Here is a 24,510-nt window from a genome sequence, read left to right as displayed (position 1 = left end):
ATAGGGGGTTTGGGGAGCTTCCAGGTTAGCAAAAACATCCACACTGGGAGAGTGACATACCCCTGCTCCATGGAGACAGAAATTCCTACACTCAGGACCCTCCCAGACTGCATCCTATGTATCTCTTCATCTGGATGTTCATCTGTATCCTTTACCATATTCTTTAATACACTGTTAATGTAAGTGTTTCCCTGAGTTCTGTGAGCTGCTTTAGCAATTCAGTCAAACCCAAGGACGGGATGTTGGAACCTCTGATAAATAGCTGGTTAATCAGAAGCAGAGATGACAACCTGGGCTTGTGACTGGCATCTGAAGGCAATGGGGGCAGGACAGTCTTGCAGGACTGAGCCTTTAGTCTGTGATATTTGATGGTATCTCTGGGTAGATAGTGTGAGAATTGAGTTGAATTCTTCGACACCCTCCTGGTGTCTAAGGATTGCTGGGTGTGGGGAAAACCTCCACACATCTGGTGACGAGAAATCTTGGAAGTGAAGTGTTCTGTGTGAAGTACAGGAGCCTCACAGGAAGGAAAGACATTATAGGGAGAGCTGAGTTTTTCCCTACACAGGAAGAAAAAACTGAGTTTTTCCTTATTACACCCAGCTTGCCTTTAGAAGCTGTTGAGTGGGGGCAGTGCTGACCAGAGAAGGAAGATAGAGGGTAATTTATTTCATACAAGAAGGGAAAATTATCAAAGTTAGTTGCTTGAAACAAAATTAATGTGGTAAATTCAAAAGGATATATAGGTTAATTAATCTTTAAGAAATGAAAAGGAAGAAAGAGAAGCTTGCAGACCTCCAGAATGAAGAAAGCCAAAAACAATAGGAAATTGACCAAATGAATTTAAGTTCCAGAGAGAGCTGATTAAATCATGTTTTACTTTGATTGTTCTAGCTGTAAATGCTAAGCCTGCAACTAAGAAAATGATGATTAAGGGTCAGAGCAACATTTGACCTGTTAACTCCAGCTTTGGGAAGATGAAAAGAGTGATTTGGAGGTGGTTTGGAAATTCTTCCTCCCTCATTTCTGAGGGGATGAATTTGAGTCATGACATCGTCCTGCTTATTCTACATACTACCATTATGTGGAAGGCACTATGAACTACAGAGCTCATCCTCCTGGTGTTCTGTGTAAACTACCTAAGGATTTAATCAAGCCATCATCCTGCTGGGACTGCTCTCCTGCCCCTTGCTATTGCTCAGAAGTGTTGACCCACTTGGAGTGAGTGGCAGGAGCAGAACAGAGTCAAAATCTGGCACTTGGTTGATTTTTGCCAAAAGAATGAATGCATGATGGTACAGTCACATTAGAATTGACAGCAGAGGATACACCAAAGGAAGTAAAGCCAGAGTTGAGATGTCATGTAAATACTAAGCTGACAGTGTGGTGTAATGTAGGATCTAAATGATGCTGAGTTTTATTGGCTGAACTTCTGATTTTTTTCTGGAAACAGATCACTTAACTGTTCAACAACCATGTAATAATAAGCACTTCTGTGCATCAGATAGTAAATCAAGAGGTGAGAATAGATGTGGTTAATGCCTGCTTGCAAGGATTTGGTCAAGGGATTTGGCTTCTGGGAGGCCTTTTTAGCTGGCTTTTCTGTCTTTTAACCTATCCTCATTATTCTTTGAGCCCTTTCTTATCTTCTGGCACAAGATCTTCTGGGCTCATCATGCTCTTTCCTTACTCTGGCCCTGAAATTAGCTATCTCTCCAAGGAGCTCTCTTTCCTTTTAGTGGGGAACGGTATTTAGAAGCTAAGAGTCAAGTGTTAGACATGCTCATTGCTGTTGATGTGCTGCTACTCCCAGACCCAGTCCGAGGACATGTAACTAACACACACACACATACACACACCTTTGTATGAACATTTATTTCTCTATCTACCCACGTACACATGGAACATCATGGGTTCATACAAATTTTAAATTCAATCCAACATGACAGGATTTAACCTTTCTCTCTCTCTCTCTCTCTCTCTCTCTCTCTCTCTATATATATATATATATATATATATTTGTACTCCCTTCCTTGACATGAGGAATGTGGCTCCCATTACTCTTTCCTCTACTTATTCAATCAGTCTCCTTCATGTTTCCACTCTCATACCTCTGCCACCACCCTCTCTCCTACACAGATGTCTCCCCATTCCACTTGAGCTTGACACCCTTCCTGGTGGTTTCAGTGCTGAGGGGTACTATTCACCCTTCTGGGACCTGACACCCAATACTGGGTCACACCCCTTCATAGATGCCCTCTTCACCCAGCTGGGGCATTTTATTTAACAAGAACACTTGGCCTTAATGGAATCTTACATCTTTTTTATTCTTAAAACAACAATATTTTTATAGGGCTTTGCTATGGGTGTCAGAGCTCAAGAGGCCATTTTACTGACAAAATGATTGTCAGGTCATCGGAGAGTGTGCTCAATAACCAGTGTAAATTTTCTTAGAGAAAAATAAGATAGTAGAAGTCCATCAAAATATTTCAGTAATTTTACTGACTGTGAACATTAAACTCTACTGTTAATAGACATTTTCAAGTTGTGTTTTTAAAAAGATCATCTGTAATCTGCTTACAAGAGACATAAAGGAAAAAAATTGAGGGATTTTGAAAATAAAAGAAGGAAAAAGCATAAACCAGAACAATACTGACTAAATGGAAGCTGATATGAAATAAAAATAATATCATTTGTAATGGTACCAAGAGACATGAAGTATTTATGTAAAAACCTAGCAAAATATGGATAAGATTTGTATGCTGAGAACTACAAAATAAAGATGAAAGAAATCTTTAAAATTAAATAAATGGGGAAATAGTGTTTAGGCATTGGAAGATTAGATATTGTTAAGATGTCAGTTCTTCCCCAGACTGATACTTATATTCAATACGTTGCTAATCAAAATCCCAGAAGAAATTTTTGTAGAATAGACAAGCTGATTCTAAAACTTATATTTAAAGCCAAGAAACAAGAATACAGTTAAAAAAAAAAAAAGACAAATGTATATGCTTCCACTCAAATGAGGTACTTAGAATAATCAGATTCATAGAATCAGGAAGTAGAATAGTGGGTACCAGGGGCTGGGGGGAGTGGGAGATGGGGAGTTGTTGTTTAATGGGTACAGAGTTTCAGTTGGAAAAGATGAAAAAGTTATGGAGATAGACCGTGGAGATTGCACAACAATATGAATGTACTTAATACCACTGAACTATACAATTAAAAATGGCTAAAATGGCAAATTTTGTTAAGTATATTTTATCATAATAAAAATCTTTTTAAAACAGTTTTGACAAGCGCCTGGATGGCTCAGTTGTTAAGCGTCTGCCTTTGGCTCAGGTCATGATCCCAGGGTCCTGGGATCGAGTCCCACATCAGGCTCCCTGCTCGGTGGGAAACCTGCTTCTCCCTCTCCCACTCCCCCTGCTTGTGTTCCCTCTCTCACTGTGTCTCTCTCTGTCAAATAAATAAATAAAATCTTTTAAAAAAATAAAACAGTTTTGAAGAAGATAAAATTAGTAAACTCACACTATGTGATTTCAAGCCTTTACTGTAAAGTTAGAGTAATCAATACAGTGTAGTAAATATAGACACATGGGTCCATAGAACAGAATAGAGAATCCAGAAATAAAACCACACATGGTTAATTAATTTTTTATAAAAGCACAAAACTAATTCAGTGGAAAGTGGATAAAATTTTCACCATATTGTGCTGAAATAATTGGATACCATATGCAAAATAATCTTTATCCATAACTCACACCATACATAAAAGTTAACTAAAAATTGGTCATAGACCTAAGTATATATTCTAAAACTATAAAAATTCTAGGAGAAAACATAGGAGAAAATATGTCCTTGGTTTAGGTAAAGCTGTCATATAAAATGTCAAAAGCATAACTACAAGAGAGAAAATTGAAAAACTCTTGAAAATTAAAAACTTTTGCTCTTCAAAAGACACAGTTAAAGAAATTAAAAAAAAAAAACACATGCTGGGTGAAAATATTTGCAAATTACAAGATTTGTATCCAGAATATATAAAGAACCCTAAACCATCAATAATAATGAAAGAAACAGTGAGTAGAAAAAAATTAAACAGGTATTTTACCAAAGAAGAGATGTGGATAGCAAAAAGCACATTGAAAAATGTTTGTCATCATTAGTCATTAGGAAAATACAAATTAAAACCACAATATGATACCATCATATACCTATTAGAATGGGAAAAAATACTGACAATACTAAGTGTTGACAAGAATACAGTGCAACCAGAACACTCATATATTGCTTATGGGAATGCAAAATGGTACAACCACCTTGGAAAACAGTTTGGCAGTTTATTTCTTATAAGGTTAACCATAAACCTACCATACAACCCAGCAATCCCATTACTAGGCTTTTTTTCAACAGAAATGATAATTATGTTCACACAGAAGCCTTTTTCTATAATCATCAAAACAACCTAAAAGTCCTTCAACTGATAGATGGATAAACAAATTGTGATATATTCATCCAGGGGAATACTACTCATCTCTAAAAAGAAACAAACTGCTGATATGCACAAGAGCATGGATGAATGTCAAATGCATTATTCTAGTGAAAGAAGGCAGTCTGAAAAGGCTACATACTGTATGATTCCATTTATATGACATTCGTCAAGAGGCAAAACTATTGGTACAGAAAGCAGTGTTTGCCAAGGAATGGGAGTGTGGGGGTGGGGAGTGACTGCAGGGAGGCATGTTTTATGGTCTCTAGAACTTTTCTATATCTTCACTGTTTTTTGTACTTTGTGAAAACTTGCAAAAATGTTCACTAAAAAAGGTAAATTTTATTATTTGTGAATTATACCTCAACATACCTGACTAAAAAAAAAAAAGTAGACAAATAGGTGTATTCTTTTTTTTTTTTTTTAATATTTTATTTATTTATTTGACAGAGAGAGACACAGCGACAGAGGGAACACAAGCAGGGGGAGTGGGAGAGGGAGAAGCAGGCTTCCCGCGGAGCAGGGAGCCCGATGCGGGGCTCGATCCCAGGACCCTGAGATCATGACCTGAGCCAAAGGCAGACGCTTAACGACTGAGCCACTCAGGCGCCCCAGTGTATTCTTTTGTTTTAAGGCATTGAGGAGTGATTGGTTGTTTGTAGAGATTTGTAATTCATTTTATTGAAACTGTAGACTATTACAGGTGAAAGGAAGCTTGGGTCACCTCATGTCAATTTCCTTATTTTTCAGGGAGACAAATAGCCAGAGGAGGAAATGACAAATGACAAGGAACAATAAGCTTTTGCAATCTAATTATGTAGATTAGTACTTCAGAGGCTGGAATTAGCATTACTTTTTTATTGGTGTTTTTTTCCCCAATATAGCAAAATAGAGTCCAGAAAAACTCCTGGCATGTGTTTCACTGAACCCAGAAATTTAGCAGCAGATTTTCAGATTCGAATATATAATCTTGAAACTTCACTTTGGTTAACTCTAGGACAAAAAATTCTTGTTGGAATTGTTTGCTAAAAATTGGTTTATTATCCACACATAATGGAGTTCATAATATTGCTAATGTTGGCTTAATTTCATAAACTGTGCCTTTCAGTTGCATGGTTAGATGAGAAACTGTAGAACAGTAGCTGTCAACCTTTTAGATTTTGAGCCCTTTCTTTAAACCAAGCTACACACTGAATCACACGTGTCAGAGAGACTCAGGAGAGCTTCCCTGCCTGTGGTGGAGGTTGACTCAAGCCAGCAGCACTGAGAGACTTCCATTAAGCACAGGGCAAACTCCACTGCTCCCACACCCGAGTTTAGGAAGAGGACCATAATGGTGGTTCACAGACAGATAACCGGGCATAGTAATTCAGATTAAATCTGGTTCTTGTCAGTGGGCCTTATCAACCAGGGAGTTCTTCAAAAGAGAAGTCTATGACATCAGTTCAGAGTAACATATCTCTGGCCTGGAAATCACCTGTCACTGGAAAAAGTTGTCCTTAATGTTTTTGTTTCATTTTCCTGACCATTCTGCTCTCCCTTTCTTAAATCTACCTCTATCCTGGGGGAAGATAGGAAAAATCAGAATTCAATTTGTTGTATTTAGGTGCTCCCAGGACATTCAAAAAGGAAGGAAAGATAGACAATCACATATATATATATATGGGTCTGGAGCTCAGAAGAGAGAATGTAAACTGCAAATAAAAACAGGTGAGAATTTCCACACTGAGATGGTAATGGAAGCCAAGGGCAGGGCCAGGGAGGGATCACAGGAGAGGGCCTGACTGAGCTTGAGGCCAGCAGTCAAAGGTTGGGTAGATGACGATGAATGTGTATGGAGGCCAAGGAGAAAAGCTAGGAGAGCATGGTATCCCAGAAACTGAGTTAGGATAGTGTTCCAAAAAAAAAAAAGAGGTCCAGTGCTGAATGCTGCTGAGAAAGCAAAGGAAATGAAGCTTTAAAATGTCTACAAGATTTAACAGCATGTTGGTCACTAGTAATCTCCAGAATTAAGTCTTCTATCCTTCCATCCAGTCATTCTTTGAGAATGACTGAAAATTCTTTGAGAACAGACACCTTGAATAGAGTTCTACATCCTCCTGTATTGCTTTTCACTTAAGAACTGGCCAATAAACAGTTGCTATATTGTAAACTTGCCGGATACACTTGAAACCTTTAAGGTACGGTGAGGGTTGGAGAGATGGAACTGTTCTGTACCTTGTGGACCATTGTTAAAACTCATAGAACTGGACACCTCAAAACAGTCTGTTTTATTGCATCTTAATTTTTAAAAATGTTTTTAAATAGTCATGGTAAGAACCTTTTTCTTACATTGTGGTGGTTTCTTGGGTGTTTATTATAAATTGACTCTTTAAATCTTATATGTAGTTCCTAAATAGTCCTTTGTATTACACAAGAGTTAATGAAATACTGACAATTGAGTAAAAACAACTAAAGTTTGAAATAGAATATTTAAGAGAAATACAGAAAAGTGCCAATAGAAAACTTATGAAAATGCCTCTGTAATCTTAGTTGATCCTAAAAGAAAGGAAAAAGAAAGCTATAACAAAATCTCTATTGTCTCATCTTTTTACCAGACAGGAATGGGTCACTTGCGTGTTACAAAAGATGGTCTTCGCCTAGAAGGAGAATCAGAATTTTTATTCCCATTGTATGCTAAGGAAATACACTCCAGAGTGGTAAGAAAATGATGAAACATTTAAATATTTTGTGTTTTATGAAAAGTAAATAATCATTAAGCACAGAAATTTAACATATTTCAGAAGAGGTTCTTAAATGTATACATGTACACACATTGATGTTACACTCTGTAAAAAGCTTGGCTAGAAGGTTGTAGAACATATTTCTGCTATTACATTCTAAAAGGATTCCATTTTCATGTGCTTTAGATCTGAATTTGGTGGCCTCAGTAATTTAGACCATAATAAAAAAGGTTTGGTAATTAAAACCTTTATCAAAAATAATCTAAATTTTTTAGTGCAGGTAATTTGAATACTTTTTCAAAGCATTTAAAATTATCTGAGAAGCTTAGAAAGAAATTAGTTTCATAGTAGTATGTTCTGTACTAATTATGCTAATTAGAGATTATGGTCCTGTAAGATTCTCCATAAGTAGATTAAACATTCCCATTAAATAATTGTGTGATTTTATAAACAAATCTATTTCAATATTATCTTCATTTACCTCCACAGAATTTTTTTTTTAAAGATTTTATTTATTTATTTGACAGAGAGAGACACAGTGAGAGTAGGAACACAAGCAGGGGGAGTGGGAGAAGGAGAAGCAGGCTTCCCGCTGAGCAGGGAGCCCGATGCGGGGCTCGATCCCAGGACCCTGGGATCATGACCCGAGCCGAAGGCAGACGCTTAACGACTGAGCCACCCAGGTGCCCCTACCTCCACAGAATTTATAACAAGTAGAGCCAAGCATAAAATATAGTCCATTTTTGTAATATGTTCTATTTTGTTTTCAGTGATGCTATGGACTTTGTAGTAAAGATAAACATTTGGCAAATTATTGATTAGGTGGCATTATCCCAACAAAATGTTAAACTTCATCCAACAACAACTTACCAATTGTATGAAGAGTGCACTCTTCATTTTCCTATCATATTTCTACATATGAAAGGATATGTCAGTATCTCCTACATGTAGAGGCTCTTCCAGCTACTCTAGGGCAATTGGGAAGAATACCAAAGTCTAACCACTGAGAACACATGTGGTCTTCGAGATAAACCACACCCTTACACGGACATCAGAGCAATCACCAAGCTCTACTACCAAATATGGACTGCGGAGGAGAGATTCTAGAAAGTGCAAAGCACATAAGTAGCTCTTAGACACTACTGTATTACTTCTGAGAATGTCTCAGATGAGAGTAGGAGCAGGCAAATGACCTGGAATGTGACAGGCTGATACATGCATAAGCTCGATTCTATGAGCTTCTTCAGATAATATGCTTACATTAATCCTGATGGCATTTAAATGTATCAAATACCCCTGTCATATGGGAACATGGGGAATGAACCTAAGCTTTTGTAAAAGGGGAGGTCAGATGTGAGCAAAGAATTTAAATATTAGAACTTAGCCATCTTTCCCCCCAGAGTTATGTTGGCTGATCCCCTATCATATTTTTGAAGAGATAAGACTGGTAGAATAACCTGGTGACTGAAACCAGGTGATTGGTTCATAACAAATTTACTATTCTGGATTTAATAATACTTTTAGTTATACTTATCAGATGTTTTTCATCTCTGGTATACTTTAAAAAAACAGCAAAATTGTGTAAATTATTTTAGATAATCATTTTTAAAGTCTTACAATGACGGATTGATGAAATATGTCAATTGATACATAAAATTACAGAAACATTTGGAATAATATTATGTGATCACAGAAATAGAAAGTATCTGGTAACTAATATGGCTTTCCAATAATAGGATTAACTGAACAAAATTATGTTTTATATTTTCTGTATACACTGATATATTAGTTACATTTGCTTTTCAAAAATGAGTCCAGGAAGTAATTTTCCATAAAACTACAGAAATGAATTTGCAAAATTTGACATATATTCATTTATCTATATTGCTGAGGTGAGAGAATTTATTATAAATATAATTCAACATGGTACTGTGGCTTCTAACATGTGATTACTCTTCACAAGTCCTGTCAAGATCTTGCCTGGAGCTCATGATTTAAAACCATCCACCCTGCCCATTGACCTAAACACGTAGCAATTATATTCGATAAAACAAAAAGGTTGCATTTAGAAACATATAAACATAGTCAAAAATGAAATGAAGCCCAAACACACAGTGGTAAAGCTTTACTTGAAATGATTGTCTTTGAAGTTCACAATCCTGGAAAGCAGCAGGGGCAGCTTACCATCAATGTCCACAGAGGAATAGAGACCAAAATGGCACCTGATGAGACTGCTTGGGACTCCAGCCAGACCTACTGCATGAGACAGCAGTGAAAGGCAAAAAAGGGTTGCACCTACTGCCCAGGCTTGAATAAAACTGTATATCTGTGGGATGGAGCCCATAAAAATGCCAGACCAAGACCCGAATGCCACTGAGGACACAAGCCCTGAGCCACCATTACAAGACGGAGAAACATGGCAGTCTGAATGAAAACAACGGTAAAGCCTTTAGACAGGCTGGTTGAGTCCAGAAATTAAAATACATCCACACAGGGAGCTTGAGACTGAAATTTGCAACCACATAAGGAAAACTCCATCTAAATAAAGGATACCAAATAAACTCTATAAAAAAGAGAATTAACTTCCAACTAAGTAAAAATAATCATTCTGAAAATGACTGGAAAAGCACACTTAATCTCACAGAGATAAAGCTATTTTTGAGTGGCTTTTATTAAAAGAATAAGAAATTATAAAATCAAAACAGGTAAAACAAGACAGAAGTAATAGGGAACAGATTTACCCGCTTTTATTAAGCAACTTAAAAAACTTGAGAAAGTATATGAAACAATGGTTTTTGTTATGGTCTGGAAGTCACACGTTGAAACCTAACCCCTAAGGTGATGGTACTAGGAGGTGGGGCTTTGGAGAGATGAGGTCATGAGGACGGAGCCCTCGTGATGGGATTAGTGCCCTTATCAGAGCAGCCTGAGAGATCTCTCCGTTCTGCCATGTGAGCTGGAAGTCACCTTCTGTGAACCAGAAAGTGAGTCTCGTGGGACACCAAATCTGCCAGCACCATGATCTTGGACTTCCCAGTCTCCAGAACTGTGAGAAAGAAATCTTTGTTGTTTATAAGCTACCCAGTCTCTGGTATTTTGTCATAGTGCCAAAATGGAGTAGGATGATTTTCAAATATTGGACAGTGGCAGTCAGGACAGTTATCTCTGAGAAAGGGAACAGAAGAGATGAGCCCTAGGAGTGCTCCAGTTTACTGCCTGGGGAGTTTCTAAGGCCACAGTGAGGGAGGGGACCAGTGCAGAGGCAGGCGTTCTCCCCAAGTTGAGAAGATATGGTTGGGAGTCCAAGGAAAAGCAGCCAACCTGAAGTTCACAGAGCAGAGTACCATGGAGGAGGGGGCTGCCGCCACTGAGAGAGCCCAGAGATTGCACGGAGTGCGCCCTTCACCACCCTGCACACCGAGACTAGAGGGAAGAAATTGGTAAACTGTTAACTCTTATTGTCATGCTAGTTATTTTTGAACAGTGCTAAAACAAGGATTAAGGTCACATCATTGGATAAAATGTGAGATACTGATAGATCCATCTGCTTCCACAAAGCAATTTGGAGAATTTTGGACATACCAGAGTTCCAAGGCACTCCTGAAACTTCTCTCCTTCTGAAAAATCACATCATTCCCTGTAGCTTCAGAAGATTCTTGGTTCCCTCTGAATGGACCATAAACCCACCTGAATCCAACAGCCAAACTGTTGCATTCTTTTTGAAATTTTAATTCCTTGGAATAGAAAAAACACTGATTAAAACTTGATGATTTTAGATCTTCACCCTGAGAACTAATTTGGTACATTGTGGCCAGTGCACACAAGCAGCAGAAACCCATAAGAGTATTATAATTTATGAAAAAAAAGTTAGGACATCTACAGCAGCAAGGAAATGAATTTTGCCACCAACCACATGAGCTTAAAAGAAGACCCTGTGCCTGGAATGAATCCTCAGCCCTGCAGTCCCCTTGAGATGCTGAACAGGGAACCACTGGTAGATTCTGCCTGAACTCCTAACCCATAAAAACTATGATATAATAAATATGTGTTGTTTTAAACTTTGGGGAAAAAGCACATTTATTTACTCTTTTAACATAATATAGTCCACAATTTGAAAATATGTATAGGGTCACAGAATCTGTGACTATGGAGAAATTATCTCCTATAAATCCTAAATTTATGTCTGAATATAAAGATAGTCATTTTAAATAATGTGCTTTTTTTTGTCAAATTTTATAAATGCTTTTCTAGGACTCATCTCTGCTTCTGCAGTCAACTCAGAATGTGACTGTCAACGCACGCAACTCTGAAGGAGAGGTCACAGGCAGATTAAAAGTGGGTGAGTCGAACTTCACCGTGCTTGGTATGTGAGTGGTCCATGGAGAGCTGTGCTGAATGGATACATTTTTCTCTTCTAAAGAATTCAAAGTTACTTATGAACAATTAAAGCATGAATTTTCAGGGCGCCTGGGTGGCTCAGTTGGTTAAGTGACTGCCTTTAGCTCAGGTCATGGTTCCAGGGTCCTGGGATTGAGCCCCACACTGGGCTCCCTGCTCAGTGGGAAGCCTGCTTCTCCCTTTCCCACTCCCCCTGCTTGTGTTCCCTCTCTCGCTGTCTCTCTCTTTCTGTCAAATAAATAAATAAAATCTTTAAAGCATGAATTTTCTAAATATCATGCTGTGTTGACCACAGAGAATAACTGGCATCACAGGGGAGACAGTCTGAAGTATTTTAAGTAAAGTTATTTTGATTCTAAGAAATAGAGGACCATGTGTTTAACTAACTGCCCTTGGGTCAAAAATGTACACCCATCCAACCAGCTAAAACCAGAGAGTAGGCTCACCCAGGAGTGAGATCACATGGAATCTCATACAGTGATAAAAAGGGTTAGAGAAAGAGATGGAAGAAATGACAAAAGAGCAAACCACCCAGTGAAAGGAATATGTACACATTCTCTATACTATTAGCAATCTATAGATGTGCCAAATCTAAGAAATTAGGTGGTCCTAATACAGACTGGTAACTTTCAGTGTCTCTTTTTTAATGACTATTTTTACAAAACAGAATAATGTTACATGGGAAACTGCAGCCACATAATTAGCCTGATGATTCCTTTTTAATATGCTAATACAGGAGTTCTACATTTTATGTTCTTCTTTAATCTTTATAACTTATTCTAAATAATGGATCATATTTCTCTTTTGCTTAGAAGTTTGATCACTAAGTCCAGTGAAATTCTCAGTGGGCCTAGAAGACAAATCTGAGTTTATCCAGCATACATGTTCTTGGAACTTGTCTAAATCAAATCATATTTTCTTGACGAATTATGTAGTATTATGATTTATCTTTTACCATTTTTTCATAAAATTCTTTGATTGTAGCTTTTAAGTGTTTGAGGGATCTTTGCTCATCTTTTGTCATTTGTTCAACGTTTATTGGATGCCTATGTGCTACTTTCTAGATGCAGTCAAGTAAGTAATAACATGTAAATAATGTGCATGTCTCTCTTAGGAGCTCCAAAAGTAAAATAGTCCCTTTATATTCTTTATATTCTTATAAAAATGATTTAATACAAATATGTCCTCATTTAATATTTTGTTGAATATGGATTTTCATATATTGTACAAGAGAGTTAGACATAATATAAATCTGTCTCCAATTGCATGAGTGAAAAAACTGAAGCACTGGAAAGCTCATTTGCTTAAGAACACACAGCTATATAGCAGAAAAAGCCAAACCAGGAGGTAGTAGAAATTAGCAGCAGGAATTAGTAGTTAGCAGGAAAAGCAAACCCCAGGCCTTATTTCCCTCAGCCCAGAGTATAGCACTCCCTCTCTCCAGTCAAATTTCCTTAAATTATGGCATACCAGTAACCACCCTAGTTCCTGCAAATATGGTTAGCATTTTTGTCACCAACAAATGTACTTAAAAAACAAAACAGGAAAACAAAAAAACAAAAAACTTTCCTACTAGAATTACTTTGGTTTAAACTGTTAGTCTTAAATATTGAGTTTTAACCGTAGTGTTTCATGCTTGATATAGTGTTAAAGTTAGTGATTTCTTAATAAACTTTGGTTGGAAAACCTCTGTTATATTAAGGACCCTGAACCAGGAAATATGACTCAGCTCACCAAGGTTATTTTCAAGTAAATGACTTCCCACAGTCACAGTCATTCCAACCTCATATTTCCTGGAAGATGCTAAATTTAGCCAACCTGGATATTAAAATGTAATTTATGTGAACTAGCCAAATTAATCCCACTTAATTAAATGAATAATTATTTATTACTAAACCCCTGAAAAAAATGGCAACCAGTACAGTCTAAACCAAAAGTCTTAAATCCCAAAAGAAATCAAACATTGACAAGCAAGCAATAATTTCATTTCAATTTCAATTTGAAATTTCATTTCAAATCCTTGAACTGAAAGATATCAACTCATAGCAACAGTAATGGAATCTTCCTAATCATAAGTGCAGCTCTGGTTACTGTAGTTAATTTTCTTTTGATTTCAAATAACAGAAATGAATTCTGGTTGACTTAAAAATAAGACACCCCCAGAAGTTTGCAAGCTGCACTCAGATGGGCTGGCTGGGTTTGGAGCTGGGTTTTCTGAGATCATAGCCTGGCTGTAGCCAGTGTATCCTGTGGAAGCACCAGTTTTCCAGCAACTGGCAGTAGGTGCAGAATTTGATCAAGCAGGACCCCTGGCCTCCACCTTGAGAGATTTCTATAACATTATAGTCACTACCAATCCAAGTGGAACTTTTCAAATTATAACCGAATAAACCCAGTGGGGAAGCTGGCAATGTTTATGGCACCATTTGGTCACTGCCACCCAGACATTGAAGTCATTTTTCAGGGTGCTGAAAGATACCCTCTGCTACAATCACACCGTCTTAGATCCAGGTCTTCGAATAGCAAAGCGGAGAGATAAGAATCTCATCAATCCATAAAGTTTGTTAGGGCTCTTGGAACTTCTGCATTGCCATGATAACCTTCTGCAAAAGATTTTAAATAGAACGTGACTAATAGGGCGCCTGGGTGGCTCAGTTGGTTAAGCGACTGCCTTTGGCTCGGGTCATGATCCTGGAGTCCTGGGATCGAGTCCCACATCGGGCTCCCTGCTCAGTGGGGGGTCTGCTTCTCCCTCTGACCCTCTTCCCTCTTGTGCTGTCTTTCATTCTCTCTGTCTCAAATAAATGAATAAAATCTTAAAAAAAAAAAGAACGTGACTAATATAAAGAATAGAAATGTAAAATATAAAGAATATATGATGTATATACTCAGAACATGACTAATACAAAGAATATAAATAAAATGAAAGTGAGTATAGTATTGCAGAATTTCATGCACACTCTATTACGGGACAGTGATGCATCTGCAGTCAAGCTGTCTTTAGATGTAATGATTGAACTCAACAGAAGAAACATTAGAAATGAGGCCAGAAATACCAGCGTTATCCCAGCTGCATGTTTCTCTGAAGTCACCAAGATGTTACTGCTTTGAAATCCTTCCTAGAGAAATAGCAGAAAGGGGGCAATGACTTAGAATCTAAAGAAGAAAGACTGTGTAGTGCAGTGGGCTGCAGGAAAGAGAAGCTCCGAACACAGGGTTGCAACAGGCTGTGACTGTAAGAGTGTACTTAAGAGCCAAAAGCGGAACAATAACTGAGGCATTTGACTTTTCAGCCGTTCACTTGATTAATGATTCCCCGAGGTTCAGCAAATAAATTACTAAAGCCCGCAGCATGCTCTGAGAAGAGGTTTGAAATGAGGGTGATGCTTAGGGACCTTATCTCCAGATTGATGGGAATTTATGGGCTTTTTCTCTTTAACTTTGATCCTTTGGTGCAGAGGTTTCTGCAGCCCCTTCAAAGAGAAATAACCGAGAGTCTTCTGTTTGCTGCACAAGCACAGCATCATCATCATTGCTCAAAACTAAGACCAACCATTTTGTAATTGACAAAAAATTCAGGGTAGTCATGACAGTAATAAGCAATGCTATCACAGATAGCAGCTCAATGTCCTCTGGCCAAGACCCCTCCAAGATCTGGCCCAGTGTAGAACACACAAGGAGAAGACTGTGATGATATCTTCTAGAACTTTGATTCAGCTCTTCTGATCACCATATCATTTGATGTTGCAGAAGAAATTCTGGGGTGAGCCTACAGAGGCCTTGATAGAAGCAAGAGTGCAAAGGGATGCCTGGGTTGGCTCAGCTGGTTGAGCATCCAACTCTTGATTTTGGCTCGGGTCATGGTCTCAGAGTCGTGAGATCCAGTCCCGCATCAGGCTCTACACTCAGCAAGGAGTCTGCTTGAGATTTTTCTCCTTCTCCCTCTCCCTCTGCCACTCATATGCTCTCTCTCTCTCTAAAATAAATAAATCTTAAAGAAGAAGAAGAAGAAGAAGCAAGAGTGGAACAATATGGAGAATTCAATGCTAGATTGCATCTCGGTAGCAGACATTCTAGAATTGAAAAAGAGGAAGAGAATGACAAAGGTGGGTGGGAAAGTACCAGTCTTAGGGAGAGGAGGATGCCGACGGTGAATGGGTTGACATGTACCACTCTTCCCTGAGGAACAGCAAGAACTTGCCAAGAATCTGACCAGCATGCTCACAGAGGAGTGGAAAGCCAAAACTGCTGCCCTCAGACAGAGACATGGCAAAATCTCACAAAAGTACATATACACACTCCTGTTGACCAAGTAATCCCACTTCTAGGGATCTATCCTGAAGATACCACCTCAACCAAACAAAATACATGCATAAAGTTATTCTTGCTGGCAATATTTCTAATTGCAAAGCATTGGAAACCACTTACATATCCATATGTCTGGGTGAATGGCTGGATAACCACAGTACATCCACGTGACAGAGAACCCTGCATCTGCAAAAAAAAGGATGAGGAAGATATCTAAGAATTTATATGGAGTGACTTCCCGGATGTATTTGTAAGCAATAGAAGTAAAGTACAGAAGAGTATCTATTGTATGCCACCCTTCATGGAAGAAAGAAAGGGATATAAGAAAACATACGTGTGTTTACTTATTTGTGGGCAAAAGAAATGAAGGAGAAACCTGAAATGCAGAGACTGGCTCCTTTCCGGGTATGCATGGGAAGAGGGTGGGGGATGAGTCTGAGGTAGAAAGGATGAGGAGGAAGTCACATATCCAATTAAAGCTATCAAGGATTCTGTATGTCAGGAAAACTTGGTTGTATTTTCACTCGCAAAAACCCTTAAGCCGATTTCACAAACGTAATTGGTCAGATCATGAAAACTTCCTTTATTTATTTCCTTCATTTTTCATTTCCTTCTTTGTACCAAAACCTTTCATTAAAAATTTTACTTTACCAGATAGTTACTTTTATCACCAAGGTAGAATTTGAATTTTATTTCTTAAAGAACTCCACTGCAAAAGAGGATTATTTGCTTAGCTCTAATCCCTGTTCAGCTAGGTCAATAAAAACTAGTAGAATATTAATAAAATTTAAAAGATTGATTAGAAACTCGGTTATTTTAAGAGATGATTATCCCTGTGATTATGGGCTTGTCATCACTTGGAGAATAGTGTTTTCTGAAGTGAAAACATGTTTAGGAGCGCCTGGGTGGCTCAGTTGGTTAAGTTGCTGCCTTCGGCTCAAGTCATGATCCCGGGGTCCTGGGATCGAGCCCCGCATCGGGCTCCCTGCTCAGTTGGAAGCCTGCTTCTCCCTCTCCCTCTGCCTGCCTCTCTGCCTACTTGTTCTCTCTCTCTCTCTGTCAAATAAATGAATAAAATCTTTAAAAAAAAAAGAAAACATGTTTAAATTTAACATTCAATGTGTCTTTGTTTTTAATAAAACGAAGATGGAATTTTATTCACCTCTGTGCCTTTGCTCAAGTATTTCCCTCTACCAGGCGTACCTCATTCTCCCTTCATCAGGGAAACAGAAACTCTTTCTACAAGGTCAGCTCAGACATCATTTCCCAGGGTGCCATTCCTGACCCCCAAGAATAGATCAGGGATTTCCTGTCAGGGTTTCTCATTGAACATTGCCTTCCTTGTATCACAGCCATTCCTAAATTGTCCTGGAACTTGGTTCATACCCTTTTTCTTCAGTGGACTAGGAACTCCTATAAGTTGTGAGCTACATCCCACAATTGTTTATCTATCCTCAATTCTTAGCACAGAACCTTAAACATAAAAAAAATTAAAAATGCCATAAATTTGTGCTGAATGGTACAGACTCACTTTTTTGCATTGTCTTTTAAGTTTATTTATTTTTTTAGTAATCTCTACACCCTACATGGGGCTGACTCATGACTCTGAGATCAAGAGTTGCATTTTTGCATTTTCTTTGACTTGAGTAAGGGTTTATATGACTACTTATATTGCTACTCATGAAAATTATGCTCCTAAGCTCGTTGACTAGTTCATCACCGTATATGAACCAGTGGTTACAGAAAAGGTATCAGTCATGTAGTTGAACCCCTTTTACTGAATAATGCCTCCTAGAACTGTTATATGAATCTCCAATAAGCTCAACAGTGAAGTCTTACTGGATAAATTATTCCAGGGTTTTTTTTTCTCCTTGTCAATTTTAAATGCCCATAATTTCATATTCGTCATGTAATATAAATATAAATAATGCAAAGCAGTATTTATATAATGACTACGTAAGATATAGCAGTGACCCAGAAGAGGTGAATGGTGATGCTAAGTCCCTGAGTCACTGAGTCTGGGTAAAAGTGCAGAAGAGCAGAAATACAGGCAACTATCCAAAAAATAAAGTCTGGCTTCCTTAAGGGAAAGAAGATTAAGACATAGAGGAAAAAATGAGTTCCACTTTATAACTGCCTCAAACACACATACAGACATATTTAAATGAAGAATCACTGAAGGCTTTTACAATACCAGTTAATGAAATAATGTAAGACTATGTTGGTGATCATATCCAAAACTGGTTAATGTATTCATTGAAGAGCTTCTATTTAATTTCTGGTTAGGTATCCATCAACTTTAATGAGTACTGGGAGTCATACAGGGACACACACACAAAGACTCTAAGATAGCCATTTTGTCAATAAACTTACTCTCCTAGGTAAGACTATAAAGCTAACATACAAAAGAATTAGGGAATACATGTAGTTCCTTGCACAAATGCTGAGAGCTGTGTTCCAGAGAGATTAACCTGTTATGCTGCCAGGGTTAGAAAGATTGGAAACACAAAGATTAACTAGGAAACATAAAATGGTGAACGCCTGAGAGCAGGCAAGGGAAATCGAACAAGGTCGGGTATGCTCTTGAGGGCATGGTATCCCCAGTGCCCAGCACGTGGGAGCACCCACTAAATCTTTGCTGAGTAAATAATGAGTTGGTAGTCACTGAGTCCAAAGCTCATCTGATGAGATGAAACTTGGAGGAGAAAGTGATGCCTCTGTCACTGAAATATGAAGAAGGAAGGCGTGATGGGGACAAAAATGCCATAGGAGAAGGAAGGACAGAAGTTTGAAGATGTTCTGCGCTGATGTCTGTTTTCTCCAAGGGGTAAGAGGTGGGGACCTCTCCCGAGGATAAGGGCAGAGGAGGGAATCTGAGTATGATTCATTTTCCGGGTTGACTTTGGCCATTAAAGTGAGCCATTCATAAAATGGTCTTTCACAAATCTCACGTTTTCAGAATACAAAATCCTTAGTGGGGTAGTACTCAAAAGATGACAAATTTAAATAATCTGAGTAGAAGAAATATGTTATTTGGGGCAAGTTGTAAACTTGAAAAAATTAACTTTGAGATGACTTATCTGTTCATATATTTGATCTAGATTAACATTTTTTTTGGTTTTGCTTTTTAAATTTTTTTGTTTGAGTATAGTTGACACACAACGGTGCATTCATTTCAGGTGTACAACATAGTGATTCAGCATCTCTACACAATATGCATTGTAGATTAGCACATATTTGACATAATTTTAATAATATAGATTTAGGCTTAGAACATAAAAAGTTTAATCATAGAATTTAAAAGAACTATTGGTAACAGATTTTATATATTTAGTAATTTGACATGGGTGACATGACATGTAAAAATAGAGATTTTGACACTACATATAGTAAACACTTCATAATAAAATGTTTTAATGAATTTTTCAGGTCCCAAAATGGTAGAGGTCCAGAGTCAACAGTTTCAGATCAACTCCAAGGATGGCAAGGCACTGTTTACTGTCGATGAAAAGGAAGTCGTGGTTGGTACAGATAAACTTCGAGTAACTGGTATGTGATATTTAAAATTGAGATATAATTAACATATAATATTAGACTCATTTCAGGGTACAACATAATGATTTGATATCTGTATCTATTGTGAAATGATCACCACAGTAAATCTAGTTACCATCCATCACCACACATAGTTACAAATTTTTTTCTTGTGAGGAGCACTTTTATTTTTTTTATTTTAATTGCAGTGTAGTTAACATACAGTGTTATACTAGTTTCAAGATCTATTCTCTTAGCAACTTACAAATATGCAATACAGTATTGTTAACTATAGTCACCATACTTACATAAAATCCCCAGGACTTAGTTATTTTATAATTAGAAGTTTGTACCTTTTGACCCCCTTTACCCATTTTGCCCATCCCCACGCCATGCCTCTGGCAACCACCAATCTGTTCTCAGTATCTATGAGTTTGGCTTCTTTTTTAGATTCTACATGTAAGTGAGATCACACAGCATTTATCTTTCTCTGACTTATTCCACTTAGCATAATGCCCTCATGGTCTATCCATAGCTGCAAATAGCAAGATTTCCTTCTTTTTTATGGCTGAGTAATATTCCATTCCATATAAATATCACATTTCCTTTATCCATTTATATGTGCTAACTCTTAAGGAAAACAATATCCCATAGAATACATTTCTACAAAAGCATATTTTACTTTTGGCAAGTTTACTCTGGAATTTTTCAGGTAGGTAAGAAAAAGCGGTTTGAATTTGTTGACTCTTCTCCATGGCATTTTTTTTTTTAATTCTTGATACTCTCCTAGAAGAATGAAATCTTCCTCACAAATTTTTGCTCATTCTTTTCTTCCACCATATTGTAACCCTTTATCTCTTTCCAGTTGGTGTAACCCGAAGACTTATCATAAATTCCTCTATCATCTGTATGATATTCTAATATCTCTTTCCCATATGTCTTTTGCAAGAGAATCTTCTTCCAAGTTTCTTTTATTCCCATTGTATCAGGTACTTGGAATCCCTTTACTTCTGTAAAAACTTGTCTCTCTTGGAAATAAAGATTGGGTGGGGTTCTAATAGAAATCACTTTTAGGACTGAAAAGAAGAAATTTGGGGGGGGGGAAATGTGCAGAACATGTTTGAAATGTACTTGCTGAGCTTCTGTCAAGACTATAAAACATTGGAAGGCAGATACTGGTTAAATTGATCCCAGTACTTTTCTGTACTGGGCAACTTTATTCTCTCACACATTATTACCAATACTCATAAATAAAAACTGGCTTAAGAAGTAGACTCAAGCCTCATACAAAGTTTTATGTAATATATAATTCTTAACAAAACAAAATATAAGAGTCATAACCCATGTTGCAGTATGCACTAAGGCAGTAGTGTGTGTGAATTTCTTACTAAAATAAAGGACGCTAGGAATCTATTTAAAGGAAATTGATCATTTCATGATAAAGAAATGGCTAGGTTGGGCGCCTGGGTGGCTCAGTTGGCTAAGCGACTGCCTTCGGCTCAGGTCATGATCCTGGAGTCCCTGGATCGAGTCCCGCATCGGGCTCCCTGCTCAGCAAGGAACCTGCTTCTCCCTCTAACCCTCCCTCCTCTCATGTACTCTCTCTCTCATTCTCGCTCTCTCAAATAAATAAATAAATCTTAAAAAAAAAAAAAAAAAAGAAATGGCTAGGTTGTCCAAGAGTCTTGGTCATCAGAAATCTGCTATTGCTCCATACAAAGCATATTGACTTTCAGATTCTATTCCTACCTAAACAATTACTAGTCACATGACCTCAGGCAAGTTCATCTCTTAGGCTGTTTCCCCACTTTTAAAAGTAGATTGATAATGTCTCCTGTACTCGCACTGCTGAATTAAGTGGATTAATATATGCAGAGGGCAACAGAGGTCTTGATAAAGTGTTATTGTACTGCAGGGCAATGAAATCTATAGGGAAAACAGTTTAAGAAATAGGACAGATTGCTTCAAACCCAAGCCATCCTACACAGGGCATCCCTTCAGTGAAACTTTTCTTATCCTAGGACTCTTCCAGGTCTTGATGTTAATTTTAGTCGAACAGGTGAGAAAAATTGATAAGCAACTATATTATTTATTACCTGCATGTATGTATCAGAATCGCCCACATATATGTATCAGAATCACCCATGTATCAGGGCTTGTCAAAATATATGTTGCTTGGCTTCATCCCCAGAGTTTCTGATTCAGTAGCTCTGGAATGGGACATGAGAATCTGCATTTCTTATAAGTTCTCAGATGATGCTGATGCTTCAGTGCTAGGGACCACAGGCTGAGAAACACTCCCTATGTTAACTTGTCCAGAATCAGTGGAAAATAACATGTTGGTTCCATATAGCCACTCCCCCAGAACACACACATTTCAGTTAGTCTTTTTAAAGATAAGTTATATTCTTCTTCTTTTCATATTTTTTTGTCTGAGGTACAAATTTCTTCCAAACTCCTTTTCTCTCCAGTGAGACTAACTAGAGCAAATACACTGCACCTGTAATTACTGTATACTTTCCTTGTCGTTATGCCATTATAACAATATGGAGTTTTTGTCACCAGGGCAACCTGAGTGGTGAGTGTATGAACAGTACAATTTTGATGCAGATCTTGACTCTTCTCAGTTTTTCAGTATGTTCATAGCTTCCCTAAATTTTGTGATTAAAGAAATGCAAGAAATTTTACAATTCTGACTTCTCTCCTTATTTTTCCTATGTAAGGTCTGACTGCCTCTCAATATTGTATAGCTCAGACTTTCTCAACCTTAACACTACTGACATTTTGGGCTAGATAATATTTTCGGTGTAGGTGTGGGGCTATCTTATGCACTGCAGGATATTTAGCAGCATCCGTGACCTTTATGCATAGATACAGTAGCATTCTTACCCCCGGAGTTATGACAACCAAAATGTCTGCAAACATTGCCAAAAGTTTTCAGGAGGATGAAGGGGTTGCAAAATCACCTCTAGTTGAGAAACACTGATTTACCTTAAACCTACACTGTTTCTCTGGACTTTATTAACATTGATTTAATGTGTACTATCTGCTAATAAGCAAGCTAAATACCTATAGTATAAAATGATTAAGATATACTTTCTTTTACATAATGTTTATATTTTAGCTGGAGAGCTTTTAACATAAATTAATTGGTTGGACACAGTCCACTAAGGACTGTAAGAGACATTTGGGCCACAGGCTACAGGAGCAGCCTGGAGAAAAGCATCGGTTGTGCCAGAATGTGATAGAAAGAGACACAGAGTGGGTCAGACAAGGTTTCTCAAGGAAAGACGAATTTGAGCTGGTCCTAGAAAAATGCGTCAAGGTTTATCAGAAAGAAAAAGTGAGGTTAATTTTTCTAAACAGAGTGTAGAGCATGAATGAATATTAATAAATGGATATTGATAGACACTTATTAAATAGTATTAAATTATTAAATTAATGTATTCTATTAATGAATCTAAATATTAATTAATATAAATATTATTAAGTTATTAAATTATTTTTAAATTATTAAATAATAGATAATTATTAAAAATAAAAGTGGATAACTTTCTGAGAACCTTTTGAGAACCAGACTGAGTTCCAATACCAGCTCTTCCACTGAGTAGATGTGTGACCTGGAGCATCTTTCACCCCTCAGTCCTTCACACTACAGCCCCAAATATCTATACCCACTGGTCTCTCATTGACTGTACCAGACTTTGTTGAAAGAAATTGAAGAAGGCACGCCCCGCATCAGGCTCCCTGCTCAGCAGGAAGCCTGCTTCTCCCTCTCCCACTCCCCCCGCTTGTGTTCCCTCTCTCGCTGTCTCTCTCTCTGTCAAATAAATAAATAAAATCTTTAAAAAAAAGTAAGTCCTAGGGATCTAATGCACAGTATAATGAATATAGAAAACATTATTGTATAATAGTCATCAAAACTGCTAAGAGACTAGAACTTAATTATTGCACTCACTAAAAAGAAAGGACCATTATGTAGCATGATAGAGATGCTAATTATCACTATAATGACAATTATAATATATAAATGTATCAAATTAACATATTTTACACCTTACATTTACACAGTGTTATATGTCAAATATATTTCAATAAAGTAGCATTCTTTAAAAAGTCTTAACTTCAATTTAGTCAGCTAGGAAACTGAAGAATTGTATTTAAGTCATATTTATGGAGGAAATTAAATAATTTCACCAACTCACTTTGAAATTGACCAAGGCCTTTAAGCAGTCTCATTTTTCCCCCTAAAAATAGAATTGGTCACCAAGTGACCAAAGTTAGCATGACCCTTTGTTAACTTCATTTATAGAACATATTACTGAAGGAGCATCAAAATTTCATCTTAAAAAAATTTTTATACCACTGCCAGAACTGACTTTGGGCAGAAAATATACTTTAATTCCTTGGCAGTGATTTGCTAGGCTGGGTTCGTTCCCCAACATTTAGTAAGAAAAACATAGTCCTGTAATGTTATCCAATTTCCCTTGAGGAAAACAAGATTTAATGATAAACCAGTTCAATTTCTTTGCACTTGTGCAGCTAACCAGGCTTACATGAAGTCAGAAGTGATGAAGTAGAAATGCTGGAGTCACTCACAAAGCCACTGACAAAAGAGGATCTGGAGAATAAGATTTCAACAGCTGAAAAAGTAAACATAAACAAAGATTATAAATCCACGTCCCTTAAAAAGACACTTGACAGATTATCTACAAGATGCTAAGAGATCACCATATCCTTTAAGAACATATCCAAGATCTCCAAACACTTTGTAATGAAGTTCTGTGAACAGTTGATGACCTGGCCCATTGGTTAACAATCTTCAGCTGAAAGGAACAAAAGACCCAAAAAATCTGGCTTAAATGATAAGAATATATATATTATCTTACATGAAAAGTCTGGAGGCAAGGTAGCTCCAGTTTGATTAATTCAGTGGTCCAGTAATATATACTCCAGCTTTGCTTCCCTTAAGTGTGTCAACATTTCCCTTTTAATTGCAATATGATTCCAACAGTCACTTCCCTGGGGGATGACTTCTCTAAACTTCTAGAAGAGGACCTT

At 37.4% G+C, this 24,510-nt stretch overlaps 1 protein-coding gene and 1 pseudogene across 4 annotated transcripts in view; both read left to right on the top strand.

The window, feature by feature from the left end:
* SGCG (sarcoglycan gamma) overlaps window positions 1-24,510 on the top strand; it is a 127,876-nt gene that overhangs the window by 81,095 nt on the left and 22,271 nt on the right. For all 4 annotated transcript variants that reach the window (XM_035003693.1, XM_035003695.1, XM_035003694.1 and 1 more), the window contains 3 exons: window positions 7,084-7,185; window positions 11,461-11,548; window positions 19,345-19,464. In XM_035003693.1, the coding sequence (XP_034859584.1) occupies window positions 7,084-7,185; window positions 11,461-11,548; window positions 19,345-19,464 (310 nt within the window). The remainder of the gene's footprint in view (window positions 1-7,083; window positions 7,186-11,460; window positions 11,549-19,344; window positions 19,465-24,510) is intronic.
* Window positions 14,429-16,868, top strand: LOC118009584 (annotated as a pseudogene).

The sequence above is a fragment of the Mirounga leonina genome, unplaced genomic scaffold, assembly GCF_011800145.1.
Source record: "Mirounga leonina isolate KUSES-001 unplaced genomic scaffold, KU_Mleo_1.0 Mir_127, whole genome shotgun sequence".
Taxonomy (NCBI): Eukaryota; Metazoa; Chordata; class Mammalia; order Carnivora; family Phocidae; genus Mirounga; species Mirounga leonina.
Note: the sequence above shows the minus strand (reverse complement) of the source record. Positions and strands in the feature narration are given on the sequence as shown.